General features: G+C 50.3%; 8 protein-coding genes across 8 annotated transcripts; 4 read left to right on the forward strand and 4 right to left on the reverse strand.

Annotated features, from left to right (window-relative positions):
- Positions 1-1,396: 1,396 nt before the first annotated feature.
- On the reverse strand, positions 1,397-2,263 carry L3040_000795 (uncharacterized protein; the record flags this gene model as incomplete). The annotated part of the gene is made up of 2 exons (XM_007288106.2): positions 1,397-2,032; positions 2,129-2,263. The coding sequence occupies 2 exons, from the start codon at positions 2,261-2,263 to the stop codon at positions 1,397-1,399; spliced, it is 771 nt and encodes a 256-aa protein (XP_007288168.2).
- A 1,800-nt stretch (positions 2,264-4,063) lies between these two features.
- On the forward strand, positions 4,064-5,929 carry L3040_000796 (uncharacterized protein; the record flags this gene model as incomplete). Its single annotated transcript, XM_066155312.1, has 1 exon — positions 4,064-5,929. One exon carries the CDS (start codon positions 4,064-4,066, stop codon positions 5,927-5,929), a length of 1,866 nt encoding a protein of 621 aa, XP_066013344.1.
- A 650-nt stretch (positions 5,930-6,579) lies between these two features.
- L3040_000797 (uncharacterized protein) lies at positions 6,580-8,358 on the reverse strand (the record flags this gene model as incomplete). Its single annotated transcript, XM_007288104.1, has 5 exons — positions 6,580-7,346; positions 7,482-7,752; positions 7,816-7,926; positions 8,023-8,210; positions 8,319-8,358. The coding sequence occupies 5 exons, from the start codon at positions 8,356-8,358 to the stop codon at positions 6,580-6,582; spliced, it is 1,377 nt and encodes a 458-aa protein (XP_007288166.1).
- A 411-nt stretch (positions 8,359-8,769) lies between these two features.
- Positions 8,770-9,701, forward strand: L3040_000798 (uncharacterized protein; the record flags this gene model as incomplete). The annotated part of the gene is made up of 2 exons (XM_007288103.1): positions 8,770-9,339; positions 9,474-9,701. 2 exons carry the CDS (start codon positions 8,770-8,772, stop codon positions 9,699-9,701), a joined length of 798 nt encoding a protein of 265 aa, XP_007288165.1.
- A 234-nt stretch (positions 9,702-9,935) lies between these two features.
- Positions 9,936-11,272, reverse strand: L3040_000799 (uncharacterized protein; the record flags this gene model as incomplete). The annotated part of the gene is made up of 3 exons (XM_066155313.1): positions 9,936-10,088; positions 10,145-11,128; positions 11,177-11,272. 3 exons carry the CDS (start codon positions 11,270-11,272, stop codon positions 9,936-9,938), a joined length of 1,233 nt encoding a protein of 410 aa, XP_066013345.1.
- A 302-nt stretch (positions 11,273-11,574) lies between these two features.
- L3040_000800 (uncharacterized protein) lies at positions 11,575-12,505 on the forward strand (the record flags this gene model as incomplete). The annotated part of the gene is made up of 3 exons (XM_007288101.1): positions 11,575-11,894; positions 11,945-12,332; positions 12,386-12,505. 3 exons carry the CDS (start codon positions 11,575-11,577, stop codon positions 12,503-12,505), a joined length of 828 nt encoding a protein of 275 aa, XP_007288163.1.
- Positions 12,506-14,568: 2,063 nt separating this feature from the next.
- On the forward strand, positions 14,569-18,642 carry L3040_000801 (uncharacterized protein; the record flags this gene model as incomplete). Its single annotated transcript, XM_007288100.1, has 6 exons — positions 14,569-15,314; positions 15,366-15,393; positions 15,537-16,296; positions 16,446-16,731; positions 16,804-18,218; positions 18,275-18,642. 6 exons carry the CDS (start codon positions 14,569-14,571, stop codon positions 18,640-18,642), a joined length of 3,603 nt encoding a protein of 1,200 aa, XP_007288162.1.
- Positions 18,643-20,227: 1,585 nt separating this feature from the next.
- Positions 20,228-25,027, reverse strand: L3040_000802 (uncharacterized protein; the record flags this gene model as incomplete). Its single annotated transcript, XM_066155314.1, has 7 exons — positions 20,228-21,036; positions 21,091-21,296; positions 21,399-21,724; positions 21,776-21,796; positions 21,908-22,498; positions 22,554-24,700; positions 24,760-25,027. The coding sequence occupies 7 exons, from the start codon at positions 25,025-25,027 to the stop codon at positions 20,228-20,230; spliced, it is 4,368 nt and encodes a 1,455-aa protein (XP_066013346.1).
- Between the last annotated feature and the right edge of the window lie 279 nt (positions 25,028-25,306).

A 25,306-nucleotide genomic window follows, 5' to 3' on the forward strand; every position in this document is an offset into this window, starting at 1 on the left:
TGCGATTGATACCATCTGATGTGTCCCTATCTTTGTCATTCGTACGAATTCATCTTCTCCCTCCTTTCCTCTACAGATATGCGGGAACCAATCCTCGTCCCCCCGCCGCCTTGGGCGTTGGCAGTTTTATCCCAAGCATTTTTTAGTAGCTCGCCCGAGCTGTTCGGAGATCTTTGCTGGGGAGAGGGCCGAGACTGAAAAGTGTCCCGGTTACGCCCGCCCAGCACTAATTACCTACCTACACTATAAACCTAAAAACCACGCCAGACAACCACAAACAGCACGGTATTTCATCGAGTACACTAAACCGCGGTCGGCTTCCTAATCAGCTGCTTCGGCGTGTATTCTGTTAGCCGTGTGCGCGGTGATGGATGAGGTGACGGCGCCGGCGGGGGGGGCGTATTCCACCCGTACCCTGGGTTCCCTGAATTGGGGTCCTTCATCTGTGCCTCGCCAGACACGGAGGACCTCCCCCCAGTTTAGTTGGCGGTTATTTGGCTATTTTTTTTCTCGCCTTTATTGCTATTTTTGTCCGCTGTTTTTGAATGAGAAAATACTTTTTAGAGGGTGGGAGGTCGTGATTCAATTGTTCCGTGCGGAATTTAATAGAAGGGGGGATTGTTGTTGTTGTTGTTGTATTTATTTACGTCGGGCGGTGCCGCCCTGGCACCTCCCATGGGGTACGGCGACGTGCTAAGCTAAGGAGTTATATACAAGAAGGCCCCAGAAAGCAATTCATAGTGCTGTAGCGTAGGCTACTGTCGCATGCGCCCTTCCCCTACGGATAGGATGGATCACATAGAAAGAAATCTTTCGTCAAGGGAAAATAGAAGGGGGGAGACGCGTCGGAGCGCGTTTTTTTTCTCGCTTAGCGGCCCCCCAAAACTTTTTTAGGTCAACAAATACTTCTGGGGCTCGGCTGAATGGATCATTTCGGCGTAACGGAGAGGAGTGCACGGAAATGGTAGCTAGTTATGTCTGAGGAACTAACGGTAACTAATTTTCTAGTTTTTTCTTTCGAAATATGGCTGGCGAGTGATGGAACGGCATTTCACGCGCACGCGTGACTACTGTATAGGAGAGTCGGTGGGGGCAGATCAGGTTGGTTCTCACCTCTCCAATCGTTGATCGCGCCGGGGAAGACCTTGAGTCTTAACCTCGGGCTCCCCTTTGTGTGCTTTCTGGATTTAATTGCAGTCTGGACGGCGAATATGTATATATATTGCATGATGTCTAATTAGGGAAAGAGCTACGGTTACCTGTACTCAAGGCATTTTTGCAACCCAAAAGTTTCACGGCAAGAGAGACTCTAGTAGGGGATATTCAATGGGATGCTCAAAGGCGAATTCTGCGAAAAATGTCGTTCAACTTTCTTTATTCGGTATTGATAGATAATCTATAAGTTGAACCGTATAAAGCACCCCCTCCCTGCGCACCTGGCGCTCGCCGCTCTGGAGACTCGGAATGATATTTCTGATGGCCTCGAGGGCTGGGATACGGGTATTTCCGGAACGAATGGCGCATGGGATACGACCGCAGCGGCCAATGTCAGCAGGGCTCTGATGGAGAAGTTGGCGGCGTTGCCTGCTGACTTCAGGCCGTAGGATGGGATGCGCAGCGTCCGAAGCAAAGCCTTGAAGCTGCGATCCGTGGCATCGAGGAGGTCGAGAGAGTCGCTGAATGTAGCGTCCACATCGAATCTGAGGGCGCGCAGGATCTCGAGGCTCTGGGTGGTGCCGTGGCCGACCAGGACCACGTGTCGATTCGTGGCGCGGTAGGGAGCGAGGAGATACTCGAGTTCACCTAGAAGCTGTCCAGGCGATATCGGCTCGAGGGGACCGAAGAGGGAGACGTCGTTGATCGCTTCCTTGTAGCCATGGTGGCCACCACCAAAGTTGTGGGTTTCAATGGGCATGGGGTGGTGAGGACTGATATCGAGAGTGTCGAGAAGTGCGACGCCCATTTGATATTTGATAGGCTTGGTACTCCAGTCGTAACGGTCCAGGAGTTCTTGTACGTTCTTGAACCTTATCTGTGGTCGGTTTCAATCAATTTATGCATTCCGAAAGGTCGAGAGATAGTCTAACATTCTGGCTCTAACTAATGGGGTGGAAGTATATATACTTACAGCGACATAAACCGCACCCACAGAGTGCTCCGATATCTTTCCTCGAGGGAGGCTTGTGGACAGGCCCAAAGAGCTTCGCACGAAATCGAGGCACTCCTGTCCTTGTGAGGGGAAACTCTCAGCATGCAAGTCCATGGTTTTAAGAACAAGTGAGATCTTGAAAGGAAGCGAGAGCCGAGATGCTATTATAAAGACGTGAGATTTTGGTAGAAATTTGAGGCGAAAGTGATCGATATGTGATCAAAGTCGGAGAAGTGAGGTGATTTTTGGAGCAGGTTCGCTGGGGTCATGGGGCAGCTTATATAGGTTTTCCGAGTAGACTGATTGAATAGATCACCAACGTCACCTTCATCGAAACTTGCCCTCGGGCGTGCGAAAAAGTCTGGTGTTGGTATAGCGTCTTGAATAGTGACTGACCGACTACATCGCTAACACCTCCTTAAACCAAATTCGGCATCTCAAGTCGTATTTTTCACTAGCGCTGTGGATCTAAAAAAATGTTAGACCATCGATAGGTACCAGAATAGCTCAGATTGACATAAACCATCAAACTAAGTAGCTGTTAAGCCAGTACCAGCATTTCGTTACAACGGTCTGTTCCATTTCGTGCCGAAACAACATAAATTGGGTAATGATTCGGGGAAAAGGAGGAGAAGTTCTCAATATTCTTTCCGAAAGCACTTTGAACTATCGCATGGGAAGGACTCTAGACCAAAATATATCGACAATGCTGTTTCTTGGACAAGCGCAAGATAGGACAGAAAATTTTTGCAATTACAGCGATGCGATGGCGAATCTGGGCAGCATGTCGACCCTGTGTCACCGGCCTTCAAGCTCACCGATGAGTAGAAAAATGACGCGAGCGAACCTCGTAAAGCCAGAGGTATCAGCGAAACCAGCTGTGGATATTGTGAGTGGCCTCTCATCCAAAGCTCTATGATGCAAACTTCCTCAGGTATGTTCTCCTGTTGCCAGTTTTGCTGGCGCTCCCCGAGCAGGGTTTCGGCCACAAAATTTACAATACTTCGCAGTCAAAGGTATTACTACCAAGAAAGGGTGATCCTATTTTTTTACTGAAACCGTTTTCGTTGCGATAGATTTTGAATCATATTATCAACCATTTGGACTGGGGATTTCGATCCTGAGAAGCAATGCTTGGCTGGACGTAGGACAGAAAATCAAACACAGCCTTTCGCTTCGGACAGACGCAAAGTCGCTCCTGGAAGAAACTCCCCAGATGATGAAGACTATACTCCGAAACTTCATGGCTGGAGTGTAAATAGTTCTCGAGGGAGATGGCGCTATTGTAAAGATTTTGAATATGAAGGAACTTGCATGCGGGCCAGCGTACGGGAACTAAAGCACTCACGAACATTTATAGCACGTCATCCGATTCAAGGACCACCATCACCCGTTCTCGTAGAAACAAATAACAATATCTTTGGCGACAGAAATAAAGCAAGAGCAAAGCAAGAGTAAAGCAAGAGCAAAGCAAGAAGCAATAATGGCGCTTCCCCGGTATTCTGTCTCATGGTGAGATCAAGCTAAAAATATTGGTTTGAGAGATTATCCGGGGCTTTCGATATGAAGCGTAAGTAGGCAGTCTTAAATTCTGAATCCGGAATGTGATCGATTGTACAAGCAGACAATGCTTTCATGAACTTGAGTCTGATATGTGGAGGCTTTTCAAGTTCACCATTACTCGAGAGTGAGAATACTTACAGCAGTCATGACTCGTAAGGAAGCTCGTGCTTTTAGCGCCACCCCCAACAATTCAAACGCGTGCGAGCGCGTCTAGCCCATCTGCAGTCCTCTGCCACCCCACAATCCTCGTCACACTGCTCAGCACACCACACGTCGACATCAAATAAATATTATTGTTATTAAGCCAGCTGAAATCCGCCGTGGAGGATACACCAGGGACAATCTTCAATAATGCCCCGTCCAAAGCGCACGAAAGTCGCGCCTTCTGCGCCAGCCCCGCGCGTCAAGAAAACCACGAAGGCCGCTTCTCCAGCTTTGGCTGTTCAAAAAGAGCCTTTCAATGATCTATACGATGTTAGTGATGCTGAGCAAGAGGTCGTTACGAGCGCACGACGTGTGAAGAAGGATAATGGCAAGGGGAAGGAAGTGGCTGCGTCTACACCGCGAAGATCCAGAGCTGGACAGAATTCTCGTGAGTCCGAGAGCAGAGAAACCGAAACTTTGGGCAATAGGCTAGGAACAGGTCGCAAATCGTCAAAGGACCAAACGGAAGAATCGCTTCTTCCGGAAATCGACCTCGAGTCCAGCAGTCCTGCGGTAGAGGTGGGTAGGAGAGAGCGCACTACATCAGCGATTCAAGACAGTTCCGCGCTTGCGATTGGGAATTTCAAAAGACGCACGCGTCAGCGCAGCATTCTCGGCCGTGGCCCTGGACGAGTAAGGTCCAGCAGTGTGGAGTCAAATCTGGCAGAGAATAATGGACTCACGAGCGCGGGAAGGAATAACAGGTCCGCGTTGAGCAATTCCAAGAGGCGGCCTAGAGAACGTAGCATGATGGGACGAGATCCTGCACCCGTTGCTCCAAGCAGCATGGCTCTTGAGATGGAGAGAGGGACTCCAGCGCAAGTTGGTTCAGCAATGAAGATTGGTGCGTTCAAGCGCAGGGAGAGGGAACCTAGCATACTACGGACTGCTCAAAAGCCACAGCCACAACAGTACCTGCAGTTCGATAACGATGACGATGACGAGTTCAACCCCGAGGACGAGTCAACGCCACTGATCCTTTCGAAGACAAGGAATATGACAAGCTCCTCAGGTCCGTCGTCGTCCATCTCGAGGAAACGAAAGCTGTCGGCAGTTCAAGCACCTCGATCAAGTCCACCTCAAGCTTTTCTTGAGGAAATTGAGGCAGAGGAGACCATTCCGGCGACTTATCCTTCTAGCGACGAGGAGGCCGGAGAGGAAGCCAGAGAGGAAGCCGAGCTTTCCCCCGGATTACCGATGCCTTCAATTGAAGCACGGAACGACACCCCAGAACCTATGAGCGAAACCATGGCACCTCCCCAAAGTAGCAGCTCAGTTCTCTCCAGCCCCTCCCTCGTACCTCAATCACGACGAGCACCACCTAGAGGTCGGCGTCCGTTACGAGGCCGAACTCCACCCCCAAGAGCGCAAGACTCACCAATATCATCCCCACCGTCTCTCACACATTCTCCAAACAGACCAGTTCATGCAGCTGTAGCCTCAACACGGAAACCAAAGCGTCCAGCCCCTCCACCCAGCACATTATCTACGGCCCAGCTCCAAGCTCTGCTACCACGCAGACGCACCAGACACGCTACTCGTGGTCCCTTTGATATACCCAGCTCGGAAGACGAAGTCGACGTCTCTCGGCTAGCATCCGACGACGACGAACTCTCACACCTCAATGTCCAAGCTCGCGCCCGAAGACAAGCCAGCGCTCGAGTACGGACCCCCGCCCCCGTCAAGAAAGCAGCCAAGATCCACAAACCCACTCCCAAGTCCAAGTCCAAAGTCCCCGTGAAGCGCACGTATGGAGCAGCGAAAGCCAGTGCCACGTCCGATAAAGAGAACGACGCCGAGGAAGGAGAAGTTGAAGAAGCCGAGGTCGATCCCGACGACAGCCTCGCGCCGATGCCCGACGATGATGCGAGCCCGGAGGACAGCCAGGAGCTGGAGAAGCGGGTCGGCAGGGAGCTGAAGAGGGCGGCGAGGAAGTTCCAGGAGGTCGATCGCTGGGAGCTGGAGTTTGAGGAGATTACGGCTAGTAGTTCCTCGCCTACGGATGCGCGGTGATGTGGGGTGGGGTGGTTGGTTCTCTCGTTTCTTGTTCTTGAAGGGCGGAGGGAGTTTACTAGGTAGGGCTTGATTGCAGTGTGTTGGCGCTTATCAGAGGGCGGTTTGGCAGGCAACTGGTTGTGATATTATTGCATGGGTGAGAGCGGTTCGTTTGGATGATGGGTGATGGATACTGTTGGAGTTCCGAGGCCTCCTCCTCCTATATTTGTTCGTTTCGTTTCGTTTTCGTTTTGTTCATCGTCTCAGGGGGTTGCGTGTACATGTGCCAGAGCTGGACGGATTGATTTGGTATACTTGCTCGCTTATTGCACTGGCCGATCGATTACAAGGTCGATCACGAGGGTGTCTGTTGACTGAATTAGAAAGAAATAGAAAAATCCTCGCATTTTCCACTCCTCTACGTTTTTCTCTTCTCTTCTCCGAATGGACCGACTCCCTTTCGACTCCTACATGACGCAACCTGCATTTCAAACGCTAAAGCTAAAGCCATAAAAAAAAGATCAGGCGAAGAAAGCCGCAAAGGAAAAGAGAGATGATTTCGTTTGTTTCTCTCTCTCTCCCTCCCCCCTCCCTCTCTCTCGTTCATCCGCCTCTGCAACCGGAAACACCCTCACCCCGGAAATCGAGAGATCCTAGCTAGCATCCACCTATCTCACCTGATTCTCTACACTCGGCGTCGCAGGCCGGCTCTCCTGCACGAAGAAACTAATGTTCTCCCTCAGCGCGACGTACTCGCTCTCCGCATACCCCAGCAAGCCCTCAATCTCGGAGCTGCGAACGCCCTTGATGCGGGCGATCTCGGCGGCGCTGTAGTTGACCAGGGCGCGGCCGACTTCGATCCCCGGACCGCTCCACAGCCTCGCCCCGGGAGCGTGGGAGGGGTTGGGGTTCGGGTCCGAGGTGGTGGTGGTGGTGGTGGTAGGGAGGCGCTCGACGACGACGAGACGCACGGCTTCCTGCTGGGCGAAGGCGCCGTCGACGTCGACGACGCCGACGGGGAGGAGGCCGGCTTTGTTGCAGAGGGCGCGGTGCGCGCCGGCATCGATGTAGAGGGTGCCGTGCGGGGCGAGGCCGTGCAGGAGCCAGAAGTAGCGGTCGCGGATGGGCTGGGCGGAGGGGACGAAGCGGGTGTGGAGGGGTGCCCCCGTCCTGATCTCTCGCGATGCAGGAGATCCAGACCGAGAGGCGGTTGAGCGGGAGAGGGGTTCATCGAGCTGCGAGAGGGAGGTGTTGGAGAGGGAGGTGGTGAGTAGGGGCGTCTTGAGGGATTGAATGTGGGATACTATGCTGGGGATGTTGCCTGGGTTGGAGGAGCGGGTTATGATGGTTGTCACGCCGGCGGAGGTGGCCAGGCGAGCGGCGACGATTTTGGTCGTCATGCCACCTGTGCCTAGGGCTGAGCCTGCACTGGAGACTGGGAGGGGGTCAATATCGCTTGATGTGGTTGTGTTTTTGAGAAGGGGAATCGACTAATGGGATGGAACGGAATGGAAGAGAGGATAGGACTATGTGTGAAAGAGAGAAGGAAGGCAGGGAAGTAAGTACATACCATCAGCTTGCAACGCCCCTATATCCTCCACCACCTCGATGGCCCGCGCATCCGGGTTCGTCCTCGGGTTCTTGTCGTACAGGCAATCAACGTCTGTCATGAGGAACAGGTAGTCGGCGCGCACCATGGCAGCGGTAATGGCGGACAGAGTATCGTTGTCGCCGAACTTGATCTCGGTCACGGCGATGGTGTCGTTCTCATTGACGATGGGAATCACGCCCATCTCGAGAAGCTCGGCGAATGTGTTCTGGGCGTTGAGGTATTGGGTACGCTGTATTACTTGTTAATAATGGGACATTTGATAGCTTGGGGAGTGATTTGGAGAGGACCTTACGTCGGCAATATCATTTCTCGTGAGCAGGATCTGGGCGATGGGTTGGCGTAGGTGGCCGAACAGGCTGTCCCAGAGACTGATGAGTCGGCATTGTCCGATAGCTGCCAGTGCCTACAATTGCAAGTCAGGTCAAGTCAATACAAAACAAATTTATATCGTAGTCAGGGAGGATAATAAAACAAAACATATGTAGGACAACCAACATACCTGTATTCTCGGGAGATGTTTCGGTCGCTTCTCCAGATTCATCCGCCTCAGGCCAACTCCAATAGCTCCCGATGACACGATGATAACCTTGTGGCCATCTTTATGCAACCTCACCGCCGTCTCGACAATCAGCGTCAAGATGGAAAGCAGCGGCTCGTGGCTCTTTTCGTCCACGATGGAACTCGTGCCTGTATCCTCAAGTATCAGTCCGAGTTTTTTTTTAAAAAATATATATATTTTTTTTTCATTCTTTCCCAAACCATCAAACTCTAAATAACAAAATAAGAAAAACTTACCGAGTTTTATGACGATGGTTAAGGGTTTGGGGACTTTCATCTTGAGGTCTTGAGGTGTTGAGGTGCATGAATGAATCTTCTCTTACTGATGATGACGTGATAGAAACGGGGGAGAAGTGTGGATATTACAGATTAGAGAAGATTGTGAGTAAGTAGTATGTTTGTCTATGTTAATGTTTATGTTTATGTTTATGTCCATGTCTATGTCTGTCTGCACGTAATACGGAGGTTGGGCTCAATGATGGCTCACCGCCGTGAGCGCCAGAACAAATGGCAGAATAGATTGAGACGCTGCAGCCTTGTGCTCTATCCAATCAGAGACAGCACCGTCGCGATTCCTGACCCTCAACTCCAAAAGTCAACATCACATCAACACCACCTTCTAACTTTTATCGCACCTCACACCACTCAATCCCTCCTCTCCTCCACTATCTCTCTGCCCACAACCACAATGGCAGATTCCGCCTCCTCCTTCTCCTCCTCCTCCTCCTCGCCCTCTACCCCCCCAACAAACACCGCCGCACCACTACCCCCGACCCCCAATTTCACCGACGACAACGACCCCTCAACAACCGGCTACGACCCTTCCGCCCGCTGGTCCAACTACTGGAATATCCTCACAGGGCGCATGACGCCCGCCGGGCAGCACGCCTTCCGCGAAGCCGCCTACGTGCGCAACGAGGCGCGCGACTGCGCGCGCAGCACCGAGTGGCGGGACTGGTGCTTCCAATACTCGCCGACCGTCACCTTCCTGCGGGAAAAGATCCGCGACCTGAACGGCGACATCGGCCCCGATAACGTCCTGTGCCGCCGGTGCCCGACGCGCCGCGACGAGAAGACCGGCCGCTGGGTCCGCCAGGGCGGCGGCTTCAGCCCCGAGCACGGAATCCTGATCTGTGCCAATGAGATGCGCGACCGCAAGCACCTGGAGGATACGCTGGCGCATGAGATGGTGCATGCCTGGGATCACTTGCGGTGGAGGGTGGACTGGGCGGATTTGAGGCATGCGGCTTGTACCGAGGTGGGTCTCTATTTTTTCCTCTTTTCTTTTCTCTCTTTCTGTTCTCCTGGTTCTGAAAAGAGGGGGGTGGGGGAGGGGGCAATAGAGGATGAATTTGAAAGGACAGGAGAGACTATTTCTAACCAGCGAAGTAGATAAGGGCAAGCAGTTTGAGCGGGGAGTGTCGGTGGATGCGGGAGTTTTGGACGAGGAGCCATTGGAAGCTCACGCAGCAGCATCAGAACTGCGTTCGCGCGAGGGCGGTGCAGTCGGTGATGAACAGGCCGGCCTGCAAGGACGACGTACAGGCCGTCAAGGTCGTCAACGAGGTGTGGGACTCGTGCTTCGCGGACACGCGACCGTTCGATGGGATTTACAGGTAGACTGGTCTGTCGGTTGGCGGGCAAAGTTTAGGTATGTATCGAGGCCAGTGTATCAACATGTACAAAACAAAACAGCAACACGGTAGGGGCAAGATTTGCTTCTCATGACTACTTGTTCAGCGCAGGCGTACAGGAATATAATGATCTCCGACTCCGAAAATGCTATCCAATCTGGCGTGATACGTAATACCCTCCAGCTCCATCCGATACGCCGCCCATGTCATTATTTCATTATTAGTCGTCATGATCACCCAGGGAGGATTTACTGCCCGTCGACTTGGAGTCCCGTACGCTGGCGCGCTCGCCCTTGACACAGTGCTTAATGATCCAGGGGTGCTTCTGGACTTGATCGAGGGGGATTCGCTTCTCCGGGTCCAAGACGAGAAGCTAGATTTTGGTAAGCGAAATGCTTGCTGTTCAGCCTTCCACAGACGGTGACTTACTCTCTTGATCAGGTCCGTCGCCTCGGGACTGACGAATTTTGGTAGTTCTTTCATCTCCCCTCTAGCAATCTTCCTCTGGGTATTCACTGGCGTATCCTCGAAAGGAGCCTCTCCCACCAAAAACTCATATGTCAGGACACCCAGACTCCAGAGATCGACTTTCTCGGTGTAGTAGTTTTCCTGGCTTCCAGGCTTGATCATCTCCGGGGGAAGGTAGTCGAGAGTTCCGCACATGGTGTTTCGCCTGTTATTCGGTGCGTGCACACTCCAGCCGAAATCGGAAATCTTGATCTCTCCGTGGATACCGACCAAAATGTTCTCGGGCTTGATATCTCGGTGAATCACATGTTTCTTGTGGAGGAACTTCAGGGCAGCTGCCATTTGAGCAATGTACTGGGCCGCTTTCCACTCTGGAAATCTGTTTTCCCGGCGGAGATGCTTATACAGCTCCCCCTTGCCAGCGAACTCCAGAATGAGGAAGATCCGCTTACTGTCGTGAAAGTGCCCGTATAGTTGGAGAATGTTGGGATGTCGAAGGTTACTCTGAATTTCAATTTCTCTCCGAACCTGTTTCTCGACTCTGCCTTGCTGTATCTCATTCTTGTGAAGCACCTTCAGAGCGCACACAAAGCCCGAGCTACGTTCCCTCGCAAGGTATACACGGCCAAACTTCCCCTTTCCCAGCGGTCGCCCAATCTCGAACATGCCAAGGTGGAACTGTTTGGGCGGCGCAGGCTGCTCGTACATAGGATTCGACTTGCGCTCAACCTTGGCCACTTCGTCAGATCCTCGTGCCGATGCTCCTTTCCTGGGTGGAGTCCCATTTTGCATGTTCGAGGCCCGCCATTGCGCAGCCTGGGAAGGGACCGTGACGATCGTGCTTGTGGGGGTGGTGGTGTTTTGATTCTGGAGGGCGATTTTGAGAAAGTTGGCTCGGTTGGCACTCTGGGATAATTGGGAGGAAGTGGTTGTCGATGTTGTCACCTTAGGGGTATTAGTTGATGCTGATATAGTCGAGTGAGTTGGGCGCACCTTGGACTTCATATTGTACTTGTTTCCGTCACCGGGATCGTTCTCGTCGTTAACTGACATGCGCTCAAAGCGCGATTCGAGGACGCGGGTTGACATCTTGGAGGGATAAGTACCAATTCAACGGGGCCAGTGCTTCTCCGGTAGTATTTGACCAGGCATTCAATAAGGGGATTTGTACTGTTTGTTATGGTAGGGAGAATTGAACGTTGAACATTGATGTGGGATGTTTTGGAACGAATTGCGCCTGCCAATGCCAATGTTTTGAGACAGGACGCTAGCTGGTCGACACGGCAACCACGAGCTGACCCGACTCCAGAGCTCTAACCCCGCTACCCCCACCAAACCAATTCAACGCTGCCATCGCGACGACGACAACACACCTGGCTATCAAAGGCATTATGGCTCTCAACGGCGCGATCAACGAAGTGTACCCCACACCAGATGACAAAGAGAGCTCAACTGTGTCGTATCTACATAAGGGCTTCAAGATCAGCGCGCGCAAACTGCCCATCTCGAAATCTGGCCCCATCGATGAGATGTCCAAGGCTCTCTGCATTCCGGTCCCCGAGATGATCTTTGGGGATAACATAGTATCGATTGAGCATGTGGCAAGTGGATGGCGGTTGGAGTTCAACGCGTATGATGCGCTGGATCGCGTGGACAAGACGGACAAGACCATGTTGAAGGTTGCCTACTCGAAGGAGTGGTCGAGTAGCAGGTATATTCCATATCCAACCAGTTGTAAAGCAGCGGCTTACGCTCTGGTAGAGAGAAAACCCACGAAGGTATCAAAGAGGTGGTGAAGCCGTTCGACTGGTCGTACACAACGGACTACAAGGGAACCGTTACCAAGGGAAAGCTATTCGAGCCAAACTCAGAGCCGATTCCAATCGAGCTACTGAAGCGGCCCGACCCAATTTTGTTCTTTGAGGAAGTGGTTCTTTACGAGAGCGAACTGGACGATAACGGCATTTCAATCTTTTCCTGTAAGCTGAGGGTCATGCCGGATCGTATGTTGCTGCTATGTCGACTGTTCATGAGACTGGACAAGGTTCTGGTGCGAATCCGAGATACCAGGATCTATGTCGACTTTAATACTGGCAAGATCATTAGAGACTATACCGAGAAGGAGGAGAAGTTTGACCAAGTCAGCCAGGTAAGCGTGAATGAAGTGCCCCTGTAGTAAGCTCTCACTGAACCTCGTGCCAGAGCCTACTATCTTCGGGCACGCCTCCTAGCAATCTCGCAACTGCTCTCCGAGAACCAAATCAGATTGCTCATCTGGTACCACAGGTTACTCATACTTTGGAAAGTGTAACGGTTTTCTGATTGTCTTTTTCTTTCTACTTGCACGCGTTGCATAGCGTTGCATAGCGTTGGAGTTTGGGCTGCATACTTTGGGGCGTTAGTACGCGCAGGACCGTGTCCAGTACGACCTGCAATCAATTCCAGATTGTGAGAATGTAATCAATATCCGGATCTTTCTGCACCACTTTCCACGAAACCAGCACATACAACCCTAATACACTCGTCCTCTAACATCCAGGTCACTTCGTGCCACTGATACCGAAACGGCCCATCATGTGATACCTGGTGGAGAAGGGCACTATACCTTGACCAGAAAATCTCTGCCCAGAATAGATTAAAGCGGACAAGGACTTTACGAGTCAAGAGGTGGCCGTTACGAGAGCGCAGCAGAGCTTACCAATAAACTTTCTCCCCCTCAGCAAATCACCGTCGTTCTCGATAATACCGCTTCGAAGTGCAAGAGAGCGTTACGCTCACATAGTTGTACTTTCTTTTTTTGGAGAGGTGGCATTGCTACATTAGTAGATTGACTGATTGCTCTACCTAATTGAAAACTGAATGTGGTTGAAAGTTTCGAGAACGAGGCGAGCATTCCGTTCTGTTTATATCGATAAAGGGAGGGTATCTTGTTCGGGATTATCTAGATATGGATATATATTACTTATGATTAGATAAGTAGCGCTTCGATTTAACTACGTTCTTTGGTATTTGGATGGTATAAATAGGGCACCTATAAGATAGATAATTCTCGCTTACATTTTGGATTTTGTTTTGAAAGGTATATGCGTGATGCTGGGTGATGCTGCTGCAGTGTAAGTAGTCGAGTGCATCTGCCCTCCTTTTTGATTCGAAGCAAAATTTGGTTTGGTTTTGTAATTTTTTACAAGTGGCAGGTTTTTTGAAGGCTTTGTTAATGTGATGTAATACATAAGCTGATGATATGAGATTTGAATGATTGTTTAAAGTCTTGGAAGAAAAGATTAGAAAGACGAACGTTCTCTAGAAACCTTAATGCATCTTGATCGTCAGCTCGCTTAGATTGGCCTCCATTTCGTCCTTTCACGACGATTAGGTTCTGCTTTTGGTCAAGAGCGGGAGAGGAGAGGGAGCTGTTTAAACTTTTAGCAATCCCCCCTTTCCAATTTAGAGCAATAGCATTGAAATTCCGAGTCGCTTTCTAACGCCTTCTTTTCTCAGATCGGTAAGGATGAATAGTACCTTATCAAAATGTAGATATCATTTATAACATGTTTCGGCAGACTTGTTTACATAAACCGTACCTATCCTCAGACACTCGGGTACTTTACTTACGTAGTACTTGTATTTTCTGCTGGATATTTTTGAACGGGTACGGCGCTATGTTTAGAAATGTGCAAGCTGGTTTAGGTTGGGCTGGATCGAAAGTTCGTACGTACTACATGGAATGTACGTTAAAGTAAATCTTGTTGTGATGACGAGACTTGGATTCCTCTTGTTTTTACTTTTCTTGACGCTTATCGAGAAGATGCATCTTGTAACCTTATCTTGCCTTCTCTCTTCCCTCACTTTGATACGTCGATTACTCTGTATATTGGACTATATTTGCTGCTATCTCCCATTGTTGAACCTCATTTTGGCTTTTGAGGATATGGCTTTTGCAGCTTGAAGTCAGGATATAATGGATGTGGATGTAGTATCCTTAGGTTGTTCAGGGATCCTTATAACTTACCTTATTTGGAAGACCAAGGCAGGCGTATAAAACAATACGCCTACGGGTGCATTGCATGGCATTGCGTTACATGAGCCCTTACCAGTACGTTACTTTCACCACCTGCGTAGGTACGTAGTACCTACTACGTATATGACGCATACATACATTTATACACCGTTCTTTTCTGTATGAACGGAGTATGCTCCGCATGAACCCAGTGGCTTGATAATAAGTCGTCGACACCAACTAGCCTTGCAGCGAATCCCACTTATTTACTTGACGTAAATCCCTCTGCTGGGAATGGTCTTCCTTGCGCCTCTACTGTGGCTACCGGTATATCCATTCAGCTTATCATTCACTCCCTCCCTCTTCACTTACCCCCTTACCTTGCTCGATGATCAGACCCAGCAAATTTGTTATCGTCACCTGCTTCGGATTCGGATTTGGATTCGGATTCCCTGCGACCTGCCATCAATTTCTCGCTGCTACTGCTGTGAGAGGACTGAGAGGACAACGACTGGGACAACAGCAACGCAAAGCTGCTACCTTGACCACCTCTGCCTGTTCTCTGCGTCCGCGTCTGCACGTGCATGGATATCTCACCGAAACGCCGAGCAGCCATACAAATAGATCGGCTCGTTACAACACTATCAACCACATCGACGACGACAACAAACCCCGGGTTGTCGTCGACGCTCAGACCCTCCCCCGGACTGCCCCACCCAAGCTAGGCGGGGCTTCTTTCTCACGACCCTTCGCAGCTCTCCCAGCTCACTCAACTCTCTCTCCAACAATACACCGTCAAGCCGCTGCCTCCAAACTTCGACTTCTCTGCGGCTTGTTCTCCTTGCAACAACAATCTACAGCCATGTCGACTCTTAGCCAGTCCGAATCCTCCGCTCCGCCGCATGGCGATGGCCCCTTAAAGGAGCATAAACCTAGGCCCATCGAGAGGCTTACGGACAGTCTGGAGACTCCATCTCTCGATGATCGCAGCTATAGAGTTGTGCGTCTGCCGAACAAACTCGAGGTGCTCCTGGTCCACGATGCAGAAACGGATAAGGCTTCGGCCGCCATGGATGTCAATGTCGGCAACTTCAGTGACGAGGATGACTTTCCGGGCATGGCTCACGCTGTAGAGTAAGTAAACCTGAGTATTATCTTCTGGAGACAGTCGCTAATATATGGCAGACATTTACTTTTCATGGGAACTAAGAAGGTGAGCTTATATAAGCTTCCATTGGCTTGTCAAGCCAAACCTTGCACGTTCAATAGCAGCTCAAAGCACCCTCAACTCGGCTTCTCTACGCAAAGCCATTGGTCTGATCGAATAGCCTCAAGCAAATGCTAATTTACTTGCAGTACCCAGTCGAGAATGCCTACTCCCAATACCTCTCCGCCCACTCTGGAAGCTCGAACGCATATACCGGTGCTACATCTACAAACTACTATTTCGAGGTGGCTGCGAAGAAGGGAGAAGACGATGCGGCTGAGGAATTGTCTCCGTTGTTCGGTGCACTCGACAGATTTGCGCAGTTTTTCATCGACCCCCTCTTCCTCTCTTCTACCCTGGACCGAGAACTGCGCGCAGTAGACTCTGAGAACAAGAAGAACCTGCAGAGCGATCAGTGGCGTTTACATCAGCTGGAAAAGTCTCTTTCGAACCCCAAGCACCCATATTGCCATTTCTCGACTGGAAATTTTGAGGTCTTGAAGACACAACCAGAGGCACGGGGGGTTGACGTCAGACAGAAGTTCATGGATTTCCACGCAAAGCATTATTCTGCCAACAGAATGAAGTTGGTCGTTCTAGGAAGAGAATCCTTGGATGTATTGGAAGGCTGGACTGCAGATCTCTTTGCGGGCGTCCGAAATAAAGATTTGCCCCAGAACCGCTGGGAAGATGAGAAGCCATTTGGTGAAAAGGATCTCTTGACCCAATGCTTCGCCAAGCCAGTCATGGACTCGAGAAATTTGGATCTGTCGTTCCCTTTCATTGATGAAGAGATGCTGTTCGAGTCGCAACCAAGCCGTTATATCAGTCACTTGATCGGTCACGAAGGACCTGGAAGCATCATGTCTTTCATCAAGTCCAAGGGTTGGGCCAATGGTTTGAGTGCAGGTATGTTCGAGTTCCCTTTTGCAAGAGCTTCCGCGGCGACCGGGCCGATCCTCAAAATCGAGTCAGGGACCTCTTTAGCGTCAAGCGTTTATTCGTGACCACGAATTTTACATATTGTGGAGCTCATGACACTGATGTTACTTCCGCAGGTGCATACTCAGTCTGCCCTGGCACCCCAGGCATCTTCAACTGCCAAATTCGCCTGACAGAGGATGGCCTGAAAAACTACAAGGAGATTGTAAAGGTTTTCTTCCAATACGTTTCTCTCTTGCGAGAGACACCACCTCAAGAATGGATTTTCGAGGAGCAAAAAGGTCTCGCAGATGTGGATTTTAAGTTCAAGCAAAAGACGCCAGCCAGCCGGTTCACCAGTAAGATAAGCGCAGTCATGCAGTCACCACTCCCTCGGGAATGGCTTCTGAGCGGACACAGCAGGTGAGTCTCCCCGGGCTACGGTATCAGCCTGGGATTCTGGTCACTGATGCAAGACCCTGACTCGTGAATTAGACTGCGCAAGTTTGATCCTGCGATTATCCAAGAGGGGCTTGCGTGCCTGAGACCCGATAACTTCCGTATGAGCGTCGTGTCACAGAAATTCCCTGGTACATGGAAAGAAAAGGAGAAGTGGTACGGGACCGAGTACACGTACGAGAAGATCCCGGCGGATTTCCTAGAGGAGATCAAACATGCCGCTACCAGAACTCCGAAAGATCGCTTAGCAGAACTGCACCTTCCTCACAAGAACCAATTTATCCCGACGAAGCTCGAGGTAGAAAAGAAAGAGGTGAAAACTCCTGCCATCGCGCCAAAGCTTATCAGAAGTGACGAACTGGTGCGAACATGGTACAAGAAGGATGACCAGTTCTGGGTCCCTAAAGCCAACCTGTTTATCAACTGCAGAAATACTTTACCCGCAGCGACGGCAGAGAACACGCTGAAGTCTAGACTCTACACAGATATGGTCCGCGATGCGTTAGAGGAGTATTCTTACGATGCGGAGCTTGCCGGTCTCGACTATTCGGTCTCAGCCCAGGCTTCGGGCATCGAGATTGCGGTTTCTGGATACAATGACAAGCTGTCTGTTCTCTTAGAGAAGGTTCTTGTCACCATGAGAGACCTGGAAGTTAAGCCGGGTCGATTTGAGATTATCAAAGAGCGTCTGCTACGAGGTCTCAAGAACTGGGACTATCAACAGCCCTATAATCAAGTCGGAGATTACACCAGATGGCTCAATAGCGAGAAAGGCTACATCAACGAGCAGGTTCTTGTAGAGCTCAATCATCTCACGGCAGCCGACATTCAACAATTCTATCCAGAGCTCTTGCGACAAATGCACATCGAGACCTTTGTACATGGAAACTTGTACAAGGAGGATGCGCTGAAGCTAAGCAACCTCATCGAATCCACCTTGAAGCCAAGAACTCTTCCCCAAACTCAGTGGCCTATTTCTCGGGCGTTGGTCTTTCCACCAGGCGGCAACTACATCTACTACAAGACGCTCAAGGACCCAGCCAACGTCAATCACTGCATTGAATATTTGTTGTTCGTCGGACAGAAGTCTTTGCGTCCGTTGAGAGCTAAGACACTCCTCCTTGACCAGATGACCCACGAGCCGGCTTTCGACCAGCTGCGGACGAAGGAGCAACTTGGATACGTTGTCTTCAGTGGTGCTCGTAGTTCTGTAACAACGATCGGCTATCGGTTCATCATCCAGAGCGAGAAGACTGCGAGTTATTTGGAATCCAGAATTGACTTCTTCCTTAATGGATACAAGGAGACGCTTGAGAAGATGTCTGAGAGTGAATTTGAAGGCCATAAGAGAAGTCTGATCACGAAGCGATTGGAGAAGCTGAAGAACTTGGATCAAGAATCAACTAGACTTTGGTCGCACATCGAAAGCGAGTATCTTGATTTCGCGCTCGGTAAGTCCTTCTCTCGTCAATGGAATTTTTTACGCGCTTACTGACATATTCTGTAGTTCACGAGGACGCCGCCAATGTCAAGCTGCTTACCAAAGCCGACATGATTGAATTTTACAACCATTACATTCTTCCATCTTCGCCGCTGCGATCCAAACTTGTGATCCATTTGAACGCTCAGACCCCAGTCTCTACCGATACTTCGGCTGTTGCCGGCGTCGAGAAGAGCACGAAAGTTCTCGGTCTCAACAAAGACCACAAGGATGAAGAGGACGGTGAGGCCATCGAGGTGAAGCCAGAAGGCAACGGCACGACTCCATACGTCATTACCGATGTCCGCGAGTTCAAGTCGAGGATGCAAATCAGCCCTGGCCCGCAACCCGTGAAGCACATTTCCGAGTTCGAGGAGCTGGACTCGAAGTTGTGAGGTGGTGCTCTGTATTCTAGTAAATCCCTTCCTTCGATATTTTATCAACAAAAGCAATACGTGCGTGCATAGTCTTGACGGGACCGGGGGGCGTGACATGACCGTTAGAGCGCATGCCCGCTTGCGTCTCTTTTCAAGCTAGGGTTGAAAGCTCAGGGCGCCATTGCTGGAATCGAGATCTTGGGCTTCGAATAGGATCGAAGCTTTGGAGGGAGGGCGGGGGAGATGAACCAGGTAGATCACAAGAGAAACTTTCCGGTGGTGTGGTGGTGGCGCGAAATTCGGTAATGGTTGTAGATACCCGACCCAGAATCTAGATAGGAAACATAGGCTCATCTAGATAAGAAATGAACCCTTTTACTAGCTCTCGGTTTTGGTTTGGCTTAGCGAGAGAGAGAGGGAACAGCGAATTCTGAAGGGCGGGTACCTAGGGTAAGCTTCCTGAATAAGGGGTTGGGTTGCCTTGGGGCTGCCATACTTTGCGACTCGGCCCTTTTCTTCTATTTATTTCAGGTAAGTCAGATTCAAAGAGAGGCAGGCTAGGTAGGTAGCGAGCGAGCGAGCGAGTGAGTGAGTGAGCGAGTGAATGAGTGGTGGCAGAGTTTTGTAAGTTATATTGCTGGTAGGGTTGGTTTGTTTGCTTGTTCGTTTGTTTGTTTGTGTATTTGTAGGTATGTTTGTTTGTATGTATGTGCGATTGAGCTATGAGCGAGCTGTTATGAGTGCTTGCCTTCTAGCGACTCAAATCTGACCCCGGGGAGCGGGAGTTGGAGTTGAAGTTGGAGTTGAGTTGGGTTGAGTTGAGTTGAGCAGAAATTAGGGTTACGGGGGTGGGAAGGGGGAAGGGGGAAGGAGGCTTTAAAGAGGGCAGGCAAGCAAGAAAGAAACAAAACACCATTCCAATTTTTTTTGGGGGGGGGGGGGGGGGGGGGGGGTAGGGTTTCTTTTCTTTTCTTTTTTTTTTTTTTTTTTTCTCGGCTCACATTAATCATTAAGCATTAGCAAGAAGAGGAGGTAGAGGTAGGGAGGTTTGATTACACGTTCGTTTCCCATGAATCGATCAATTTAATGAGTGAGTAAGTTGACCGACAATCCTAGGGGGGTGAGTGAAGAAGATGTTGTTGTTGCTTTGCTTTGCTTTCTTGCCAGCCCCATCATCATCATGGCCAACAGTAAACAGCAAACAGCAGGATCACGGATTACTTTACTAAAGGGCTTCTTTCTTCGGGGTTTTCGGCTGTCAATAGGTACATTTCATTAACCATGGTACATACCAACAGCTCGTGCACCACCCCACGCCGAAGATCATTCGTTGATATTTGCCAACGATCCTACCCACACGTGTGATGCATTCGTAAATCATATCTCCTTTTGAGTCTGCCTTCCATCTGGTTCGGCAAAGCCCGGTCACGCCAGCCAGAAAAAAAAAAGGAAGAAATGGCAGCGAGCCGGCTTCCTTGCGGGCAAAAACCAATTCTGCTTATGCATCATCATCACCAATTCCACTACCCATCCACAACTCCAGCCGCTACTCCGTCCCCCGTCGATATCACGAGGACACCAAAATACAAACTCCATCCACCCCTCATTCGATGTTCAGGTCATCGTTGTCAGTGACGTGGATCTCGACTACCGGTTCGTCGACTTCTTCAAAATGCTCCACATTACCTCCGTTCGAAAGGGTGCGTCTGTATAGAACCTTGCCATGGACATGTTCGACGACCTCGGAGCGTAGATCGTAAGAGGCGGCTTCCTGCTCCTCAGTCATATCTGGTACGAATGCTTGCTCGAAGTCTTCATCGAAAGCCTCGGAAGACGCGAGGTCACGCTTTCGCTGGATCAATGAGCTGTCGCTAGCCGAAGAATTGTGCTCGGCTACATCACTGCCTGCATCGCCTGCATCTGATCCTGCACCAGAGACGATTTGACGAGAATTAGCTCCCAAGACATATCCTTCCGTTTCCGAGTTCAATCCGCCGAAGCCCCAGGTTGGCCGAGTGCTATATCCGGAGTCGTCCTTCTCGACACTCGGGACAAGTGATATAGCCTCATCTTCCTCGTAGGCGGGTGGCAGCCCCGACTCAAGGTCCGAGGGATTTATTGTCATCATTTCCTCGCCACTGCTGGAACCAGGATTTAGTTGAGGGCGAGCTGCTCCTACTCCGAACCAAGCGCTCGACGATCCACGTGGGGAGGAGTTTCCGACGAGGCCCTTGCCTTCCCCCGACTCTGAATATTGATCTTCTGAACTTTGACGGGAGCTATTATATTCATGCAGGATCTGCTTGAATCTTGGACCTCCAAGTGGCACATCCGATCGTCGTCGATAGAAGAGTAGATAGGCACTCGAAGAAACAATTCTTGATAAATCCGTCACTTTCGTTACCGAAGAATCTAGACACGTTAGTAACGAGAACCACCGCTTGGAGATTGTCGAGAACATCTTACCATTGTATTCGTACCATTGCTGGTCGTCGTAGTTTTTGGCAAAAGCAGTATAGTGGCCACCACCAAGTCCGCCCCAATGATCATCAACAGCAAACAGATCGTATATCTCTTGCTTACCATCTTCAGACTCAATAACTCTTGAGCTAAGGTCCAGATCTGTCAAGGGAAAGTCGACTAGAACATCAAGCTTATCTCGACGCCATCCACTAGAGCTGAAACGCTTGAGGTGCATAATAAGGATATCTGGTGTCTTCCACAGCTCGAACTTCTTGCTAGCTCGCTTGTGCTCCTTGCATCGCGGGCAGTACCATGTGTCCGACTCCGACAAAATTTCCTCTTTGCCGAACTCATCGAGACAGTCTTCCAGAGTTATGCCGTTCTTTTTTCGCTTCATCCGGTATGATTTGAGGGCCTGTAGCTCGGAGTCCTCCAAGGTAGGTACATTTTGCCACGTTGGAATACCTCGGATGTCGTCAGAAGAATCTCCGCAGAACAAAGCATCCCATGCTTCAGGCACCCAGTCAACGACAAGGCCTTCACCAAGACGGACCAAAGGACCACCGTCAGCAGAGTCTTCGTCGTCGTCAAAAATTGTCTGCTCTGGTTTAGCTTTTCGTGCCATTCGCTTGTTGCCCTTCTTTGAGTAAGTTTTAAGCTTGGATTTGCGACCCCTAGTAGAACCTACTCTCGATCGGACAGGAAGAACCTAGTCTTCAGTCAGATTACCTGGTTCATAGCTACTAGAGGGTGGAGGGTTTTTGTGTTGTGCTATAGTATTGGAAAGTTGACTTTAGGGAAGCAGGAATGTGCAACTTACTTTGACTCGAGAGATATCCTTAGGCGTGGCGTCCTCTTCGCTTTCGCTCTCGTCATTCATCCGTGTCACTTTTGCAGGACCGCTATTCACAACACTGTCTTCGGGATTCTCGGAGCTGGTGCGACTACCCTCGTAACCACTCACTGAACCGTCGTCGGCTTGAGGTTGCGGACTGCGCGAACTGATCTTTGGAAAGACCTTGTTTTCGGTCACGATTTGCCAGCCTGTGTTGATCAGATTCTTTCGGGTTCCAAAATACCCAATCTCGAACATGTTTTGCAACGAAGGATTCAGATGCGAATCTGGCAAGATGAACTTTGGTCGGCGCGTATTGAATTTTCCTAATGGGCCAGGAGCGGCAGCGGCATCTTTCATCGAAACATCTACAATCTCGTCATCTCCATCAACAGAACTGGCTACAACTTTGCTGCCTCCTGAAGAATCAGCGTCAGAGCCAGTGGTGAGCACTATATCGGGGTCCAAGCAGTCAGAAACACTGGCGTCGACATCCATATCAAGAAATTGTGAAGATGTTGTCAATGTCGAAATCTTCTCCAATATTTTTCGCTTGACCATGTCTTCGCTCCGAGCCTGAGATCCAATACATCAGCAAAGGTCTAGGACCACGAGTTTATAGTTATCTTACCTCGTCTGGAGTTAGCATAATAAAATGAGGAGTGCATGTGACTTCCCATGCAGGTTTGCCACTAAATCCTCGGCTGTTTGGGACACGATGGAAGACAGGTACGAGCATGCGTTCTGCCATCGGGTCATCCCAAGGCGGGATCTCGTCTTCGGCGTCGGACTCGTTGCCGAATGACTTGGCCTGCAACTTCTTTGCAGCTCGAGGGGGCCAATTCGTCGGCTTGGCTTCGAGTTCGTATACCGCAACGTGATCATTGGTACCGATCTTTTCAGAAGCTACTGCGAGATCCTTGTAGAATGTGTAGAATTTACTCTTGTATTCCTCGCAAACAAACAGTCGATCAGCCGGCACGCCAACGCGCTTGGAAACGAAGTCTTTCAAGGAACCAATACTTGCGTTCTTGTCAATGTCGATTGTGACAAGGATGGGCTTGTCATTCAAAGGGAAGTAATAAACTTGGTGGCTCCAACGACTCTCAATCGGTAGTTGCAAAGTCAAGTTGTTGAAGGGATCAAAAGTAATGCTGATCTTATTACATGAAGGGCACACAAGTGTTGACTTGTACATTCCGGTGAAGAGATCGGCGATGACAGAGTCGTCGCGTTGCTTTGTGATATCCCAGACCTTCGCAGCCATTTCCCGGATTGCCTCAGGGTTATTGACCATCTCGTCGGTTGAATCGGGCTTCTCGATGTATGGCTTTTTAAGAACGCGGCTCAGATCCTCTTGCAGGCCATCCAAAAGGAAGCCAAGGAATTCTTGAGAGTCCTGTTGACCGTAACCAGAGAAGGATGGTGCGTACTTTCCAATGGTGTTCTTGAAATTTACGGGGCGGACCGCACTGGATCCACTGTCGTTATAGAACTGTGCCAGCAAATCCCCGTATGCCCGAGCAACGTTTCCATTGTTTCCCAACGGGTTGTGTGGGTTGATTTCTTCCTTGCCATGACCAGTCAAGAAGTATTTCGTCAATTCCTCAACACTGCGGACACATTGTAATGCCGAATTCATGTAGCATGTGTTTCCCAGGTTGGCCAGACCGATGGTGCCAGGCGGCTTTCTAGATCCAGATTTTTGAGCTCGACCTCGAGTTATTGGGCCAGATAGGGCAGGGCTGTTACGACCGCTGTTTGACTGGCTGCTGGGTCCGATATAGCTCGAGCTCGAATTACCGGCGAGAGTCGTCGAGTTTGCTTTGCCACCCTGCGTATAAGTTGAGACGAAGGTGTCAGATTGGCCGTCTGTTTTCTCGTCCAAGACGATGTTATCGTCGGCAGCAAGCCCATTCATAGCCAGAGTGCTGCTGCCGTTGTACTTGGCATTTGCTGAATGATCATCGAATCCAATAAGTTCTCTTTGCACACCCTTCTCAAGCTTCAAGAAAGTGGCCACATCAACCAAGAGCTTCCAGGAATCTTGCGGTGCACGTGTCTCTGGGCCCATTAACACTCCAGTCGGAGAACTAGGTTCTGAGGTCGGTGGCGTCGTCGCTGCAATGGAAGTCGCAGGGATTGGATTTGCAGCTGGCTGCAGCCTCGGAACTCTCCAAAGACGGACCTTCTTCTCGTGCTCAATTCCCGCTTTCGTCTTAATAGTCTTCAGAAACTCAACACAGCTGGTGGATGTGCTGAGCACGTAAACGGGCGCAGCAGGATCCATGTCCTTAATTTCATTCGGGATTTTAATGTTCGTATGATCACCGTACAAGCGGTGGATGGTAAACACAGGAGGGTAGATTTCGAACTGTATGTTCTCGGGAGAACCCTTGGGGCTGGTGTTGTGGGCCACGCGTCTGATTGGTATAGATCCTGGCGTAAGACCGTACCATTCAACCACCAGAGTCCAGGCATCCACGGTAAAGTATGTGTAGTCTGCCAATGCTACAAGTCCGCGCTTGAGTTGTACAAATTCTACTCCAGCGCTGTCCGTAAGAGTTTGCTGGATTATGTCCGAGTTATCGATGGGTCCGATTTCACCTTCAGGCTCCACTTTACTCTTCTGCCTAGCCTCTGCACCTCTGGAAATGACCCGGTTCAACCATAGGTTTGAGACCAGATATGTAACATCGCCCTCCTTCAATTGCTTTTCGTCCTCTGCCTTTATAAGGGTCGTAATTGTCGTGATTTGGGATTCGATTGGAGGAATGTCTGAAGCAAGATATTAGCATCCAAAATTCTCCCAAGACTTTACAAATGACGTTACATACCAGTACTTCTGCGAGCAGGGCTGATTTGTTGCTCTGCGGCGGGCAGAGCTGCGACATTAACCTCAACCCCGTTTGCCAGCGCATCGACCGAATGAGTCCTTGTTCTGGAGGATATCGAGAGCTCATCTACTTCTGTTGGATCCGAAGGGGGTACCTGGACCATATCGACATCGTCCTTTTGACTTGACGAGGCGTCTGTCTCTAGATCTGATGCCCGTCGTTTCAAAGGCGACGAGGATCTTTGCGGAAGATCAGCGGCTCCCCCCATGATAGCTCTGTGTGAGAAATGGCGTTTAGGAGACTGTGCTTTCGTGTCTTGTTCGTTTGGTGCGAGCGAGGTACGGGCTGAAGCTGATGGTTCGATCTCACTCTCCAGCGAGAGACCAGCGTAGGCCGCGCTTGGAGAGCTCGCCACGGAGGAGGTAGGGTCGGATTTACCCACCGATGAGGTTGTCTGCAGATGTGAAGGTATGTATGGGGAAGGATTGGTATCGCTGGGGATCTCGAATCGCGGGGGGTCGTTTGCGCAGTCAGTATCCTCAACGCT

The sequence above is a fragment of the Drepanopeziza brunnea genome (genome assembly GCF_022702325.1).
Source record: "Drepanopeziza brunnea f. sp. 'multigermtubi' strain 214-2 chromosome Unknown ctg1, whole genome shotgun sequence".
Lineage (NCBI taxonomy): Eukaryota > Fungi > Ascomycota > Leotiomycetes > Helotiales > Drepanopezizaceae > Drepanopeziza > Drepanopeziza brunnea.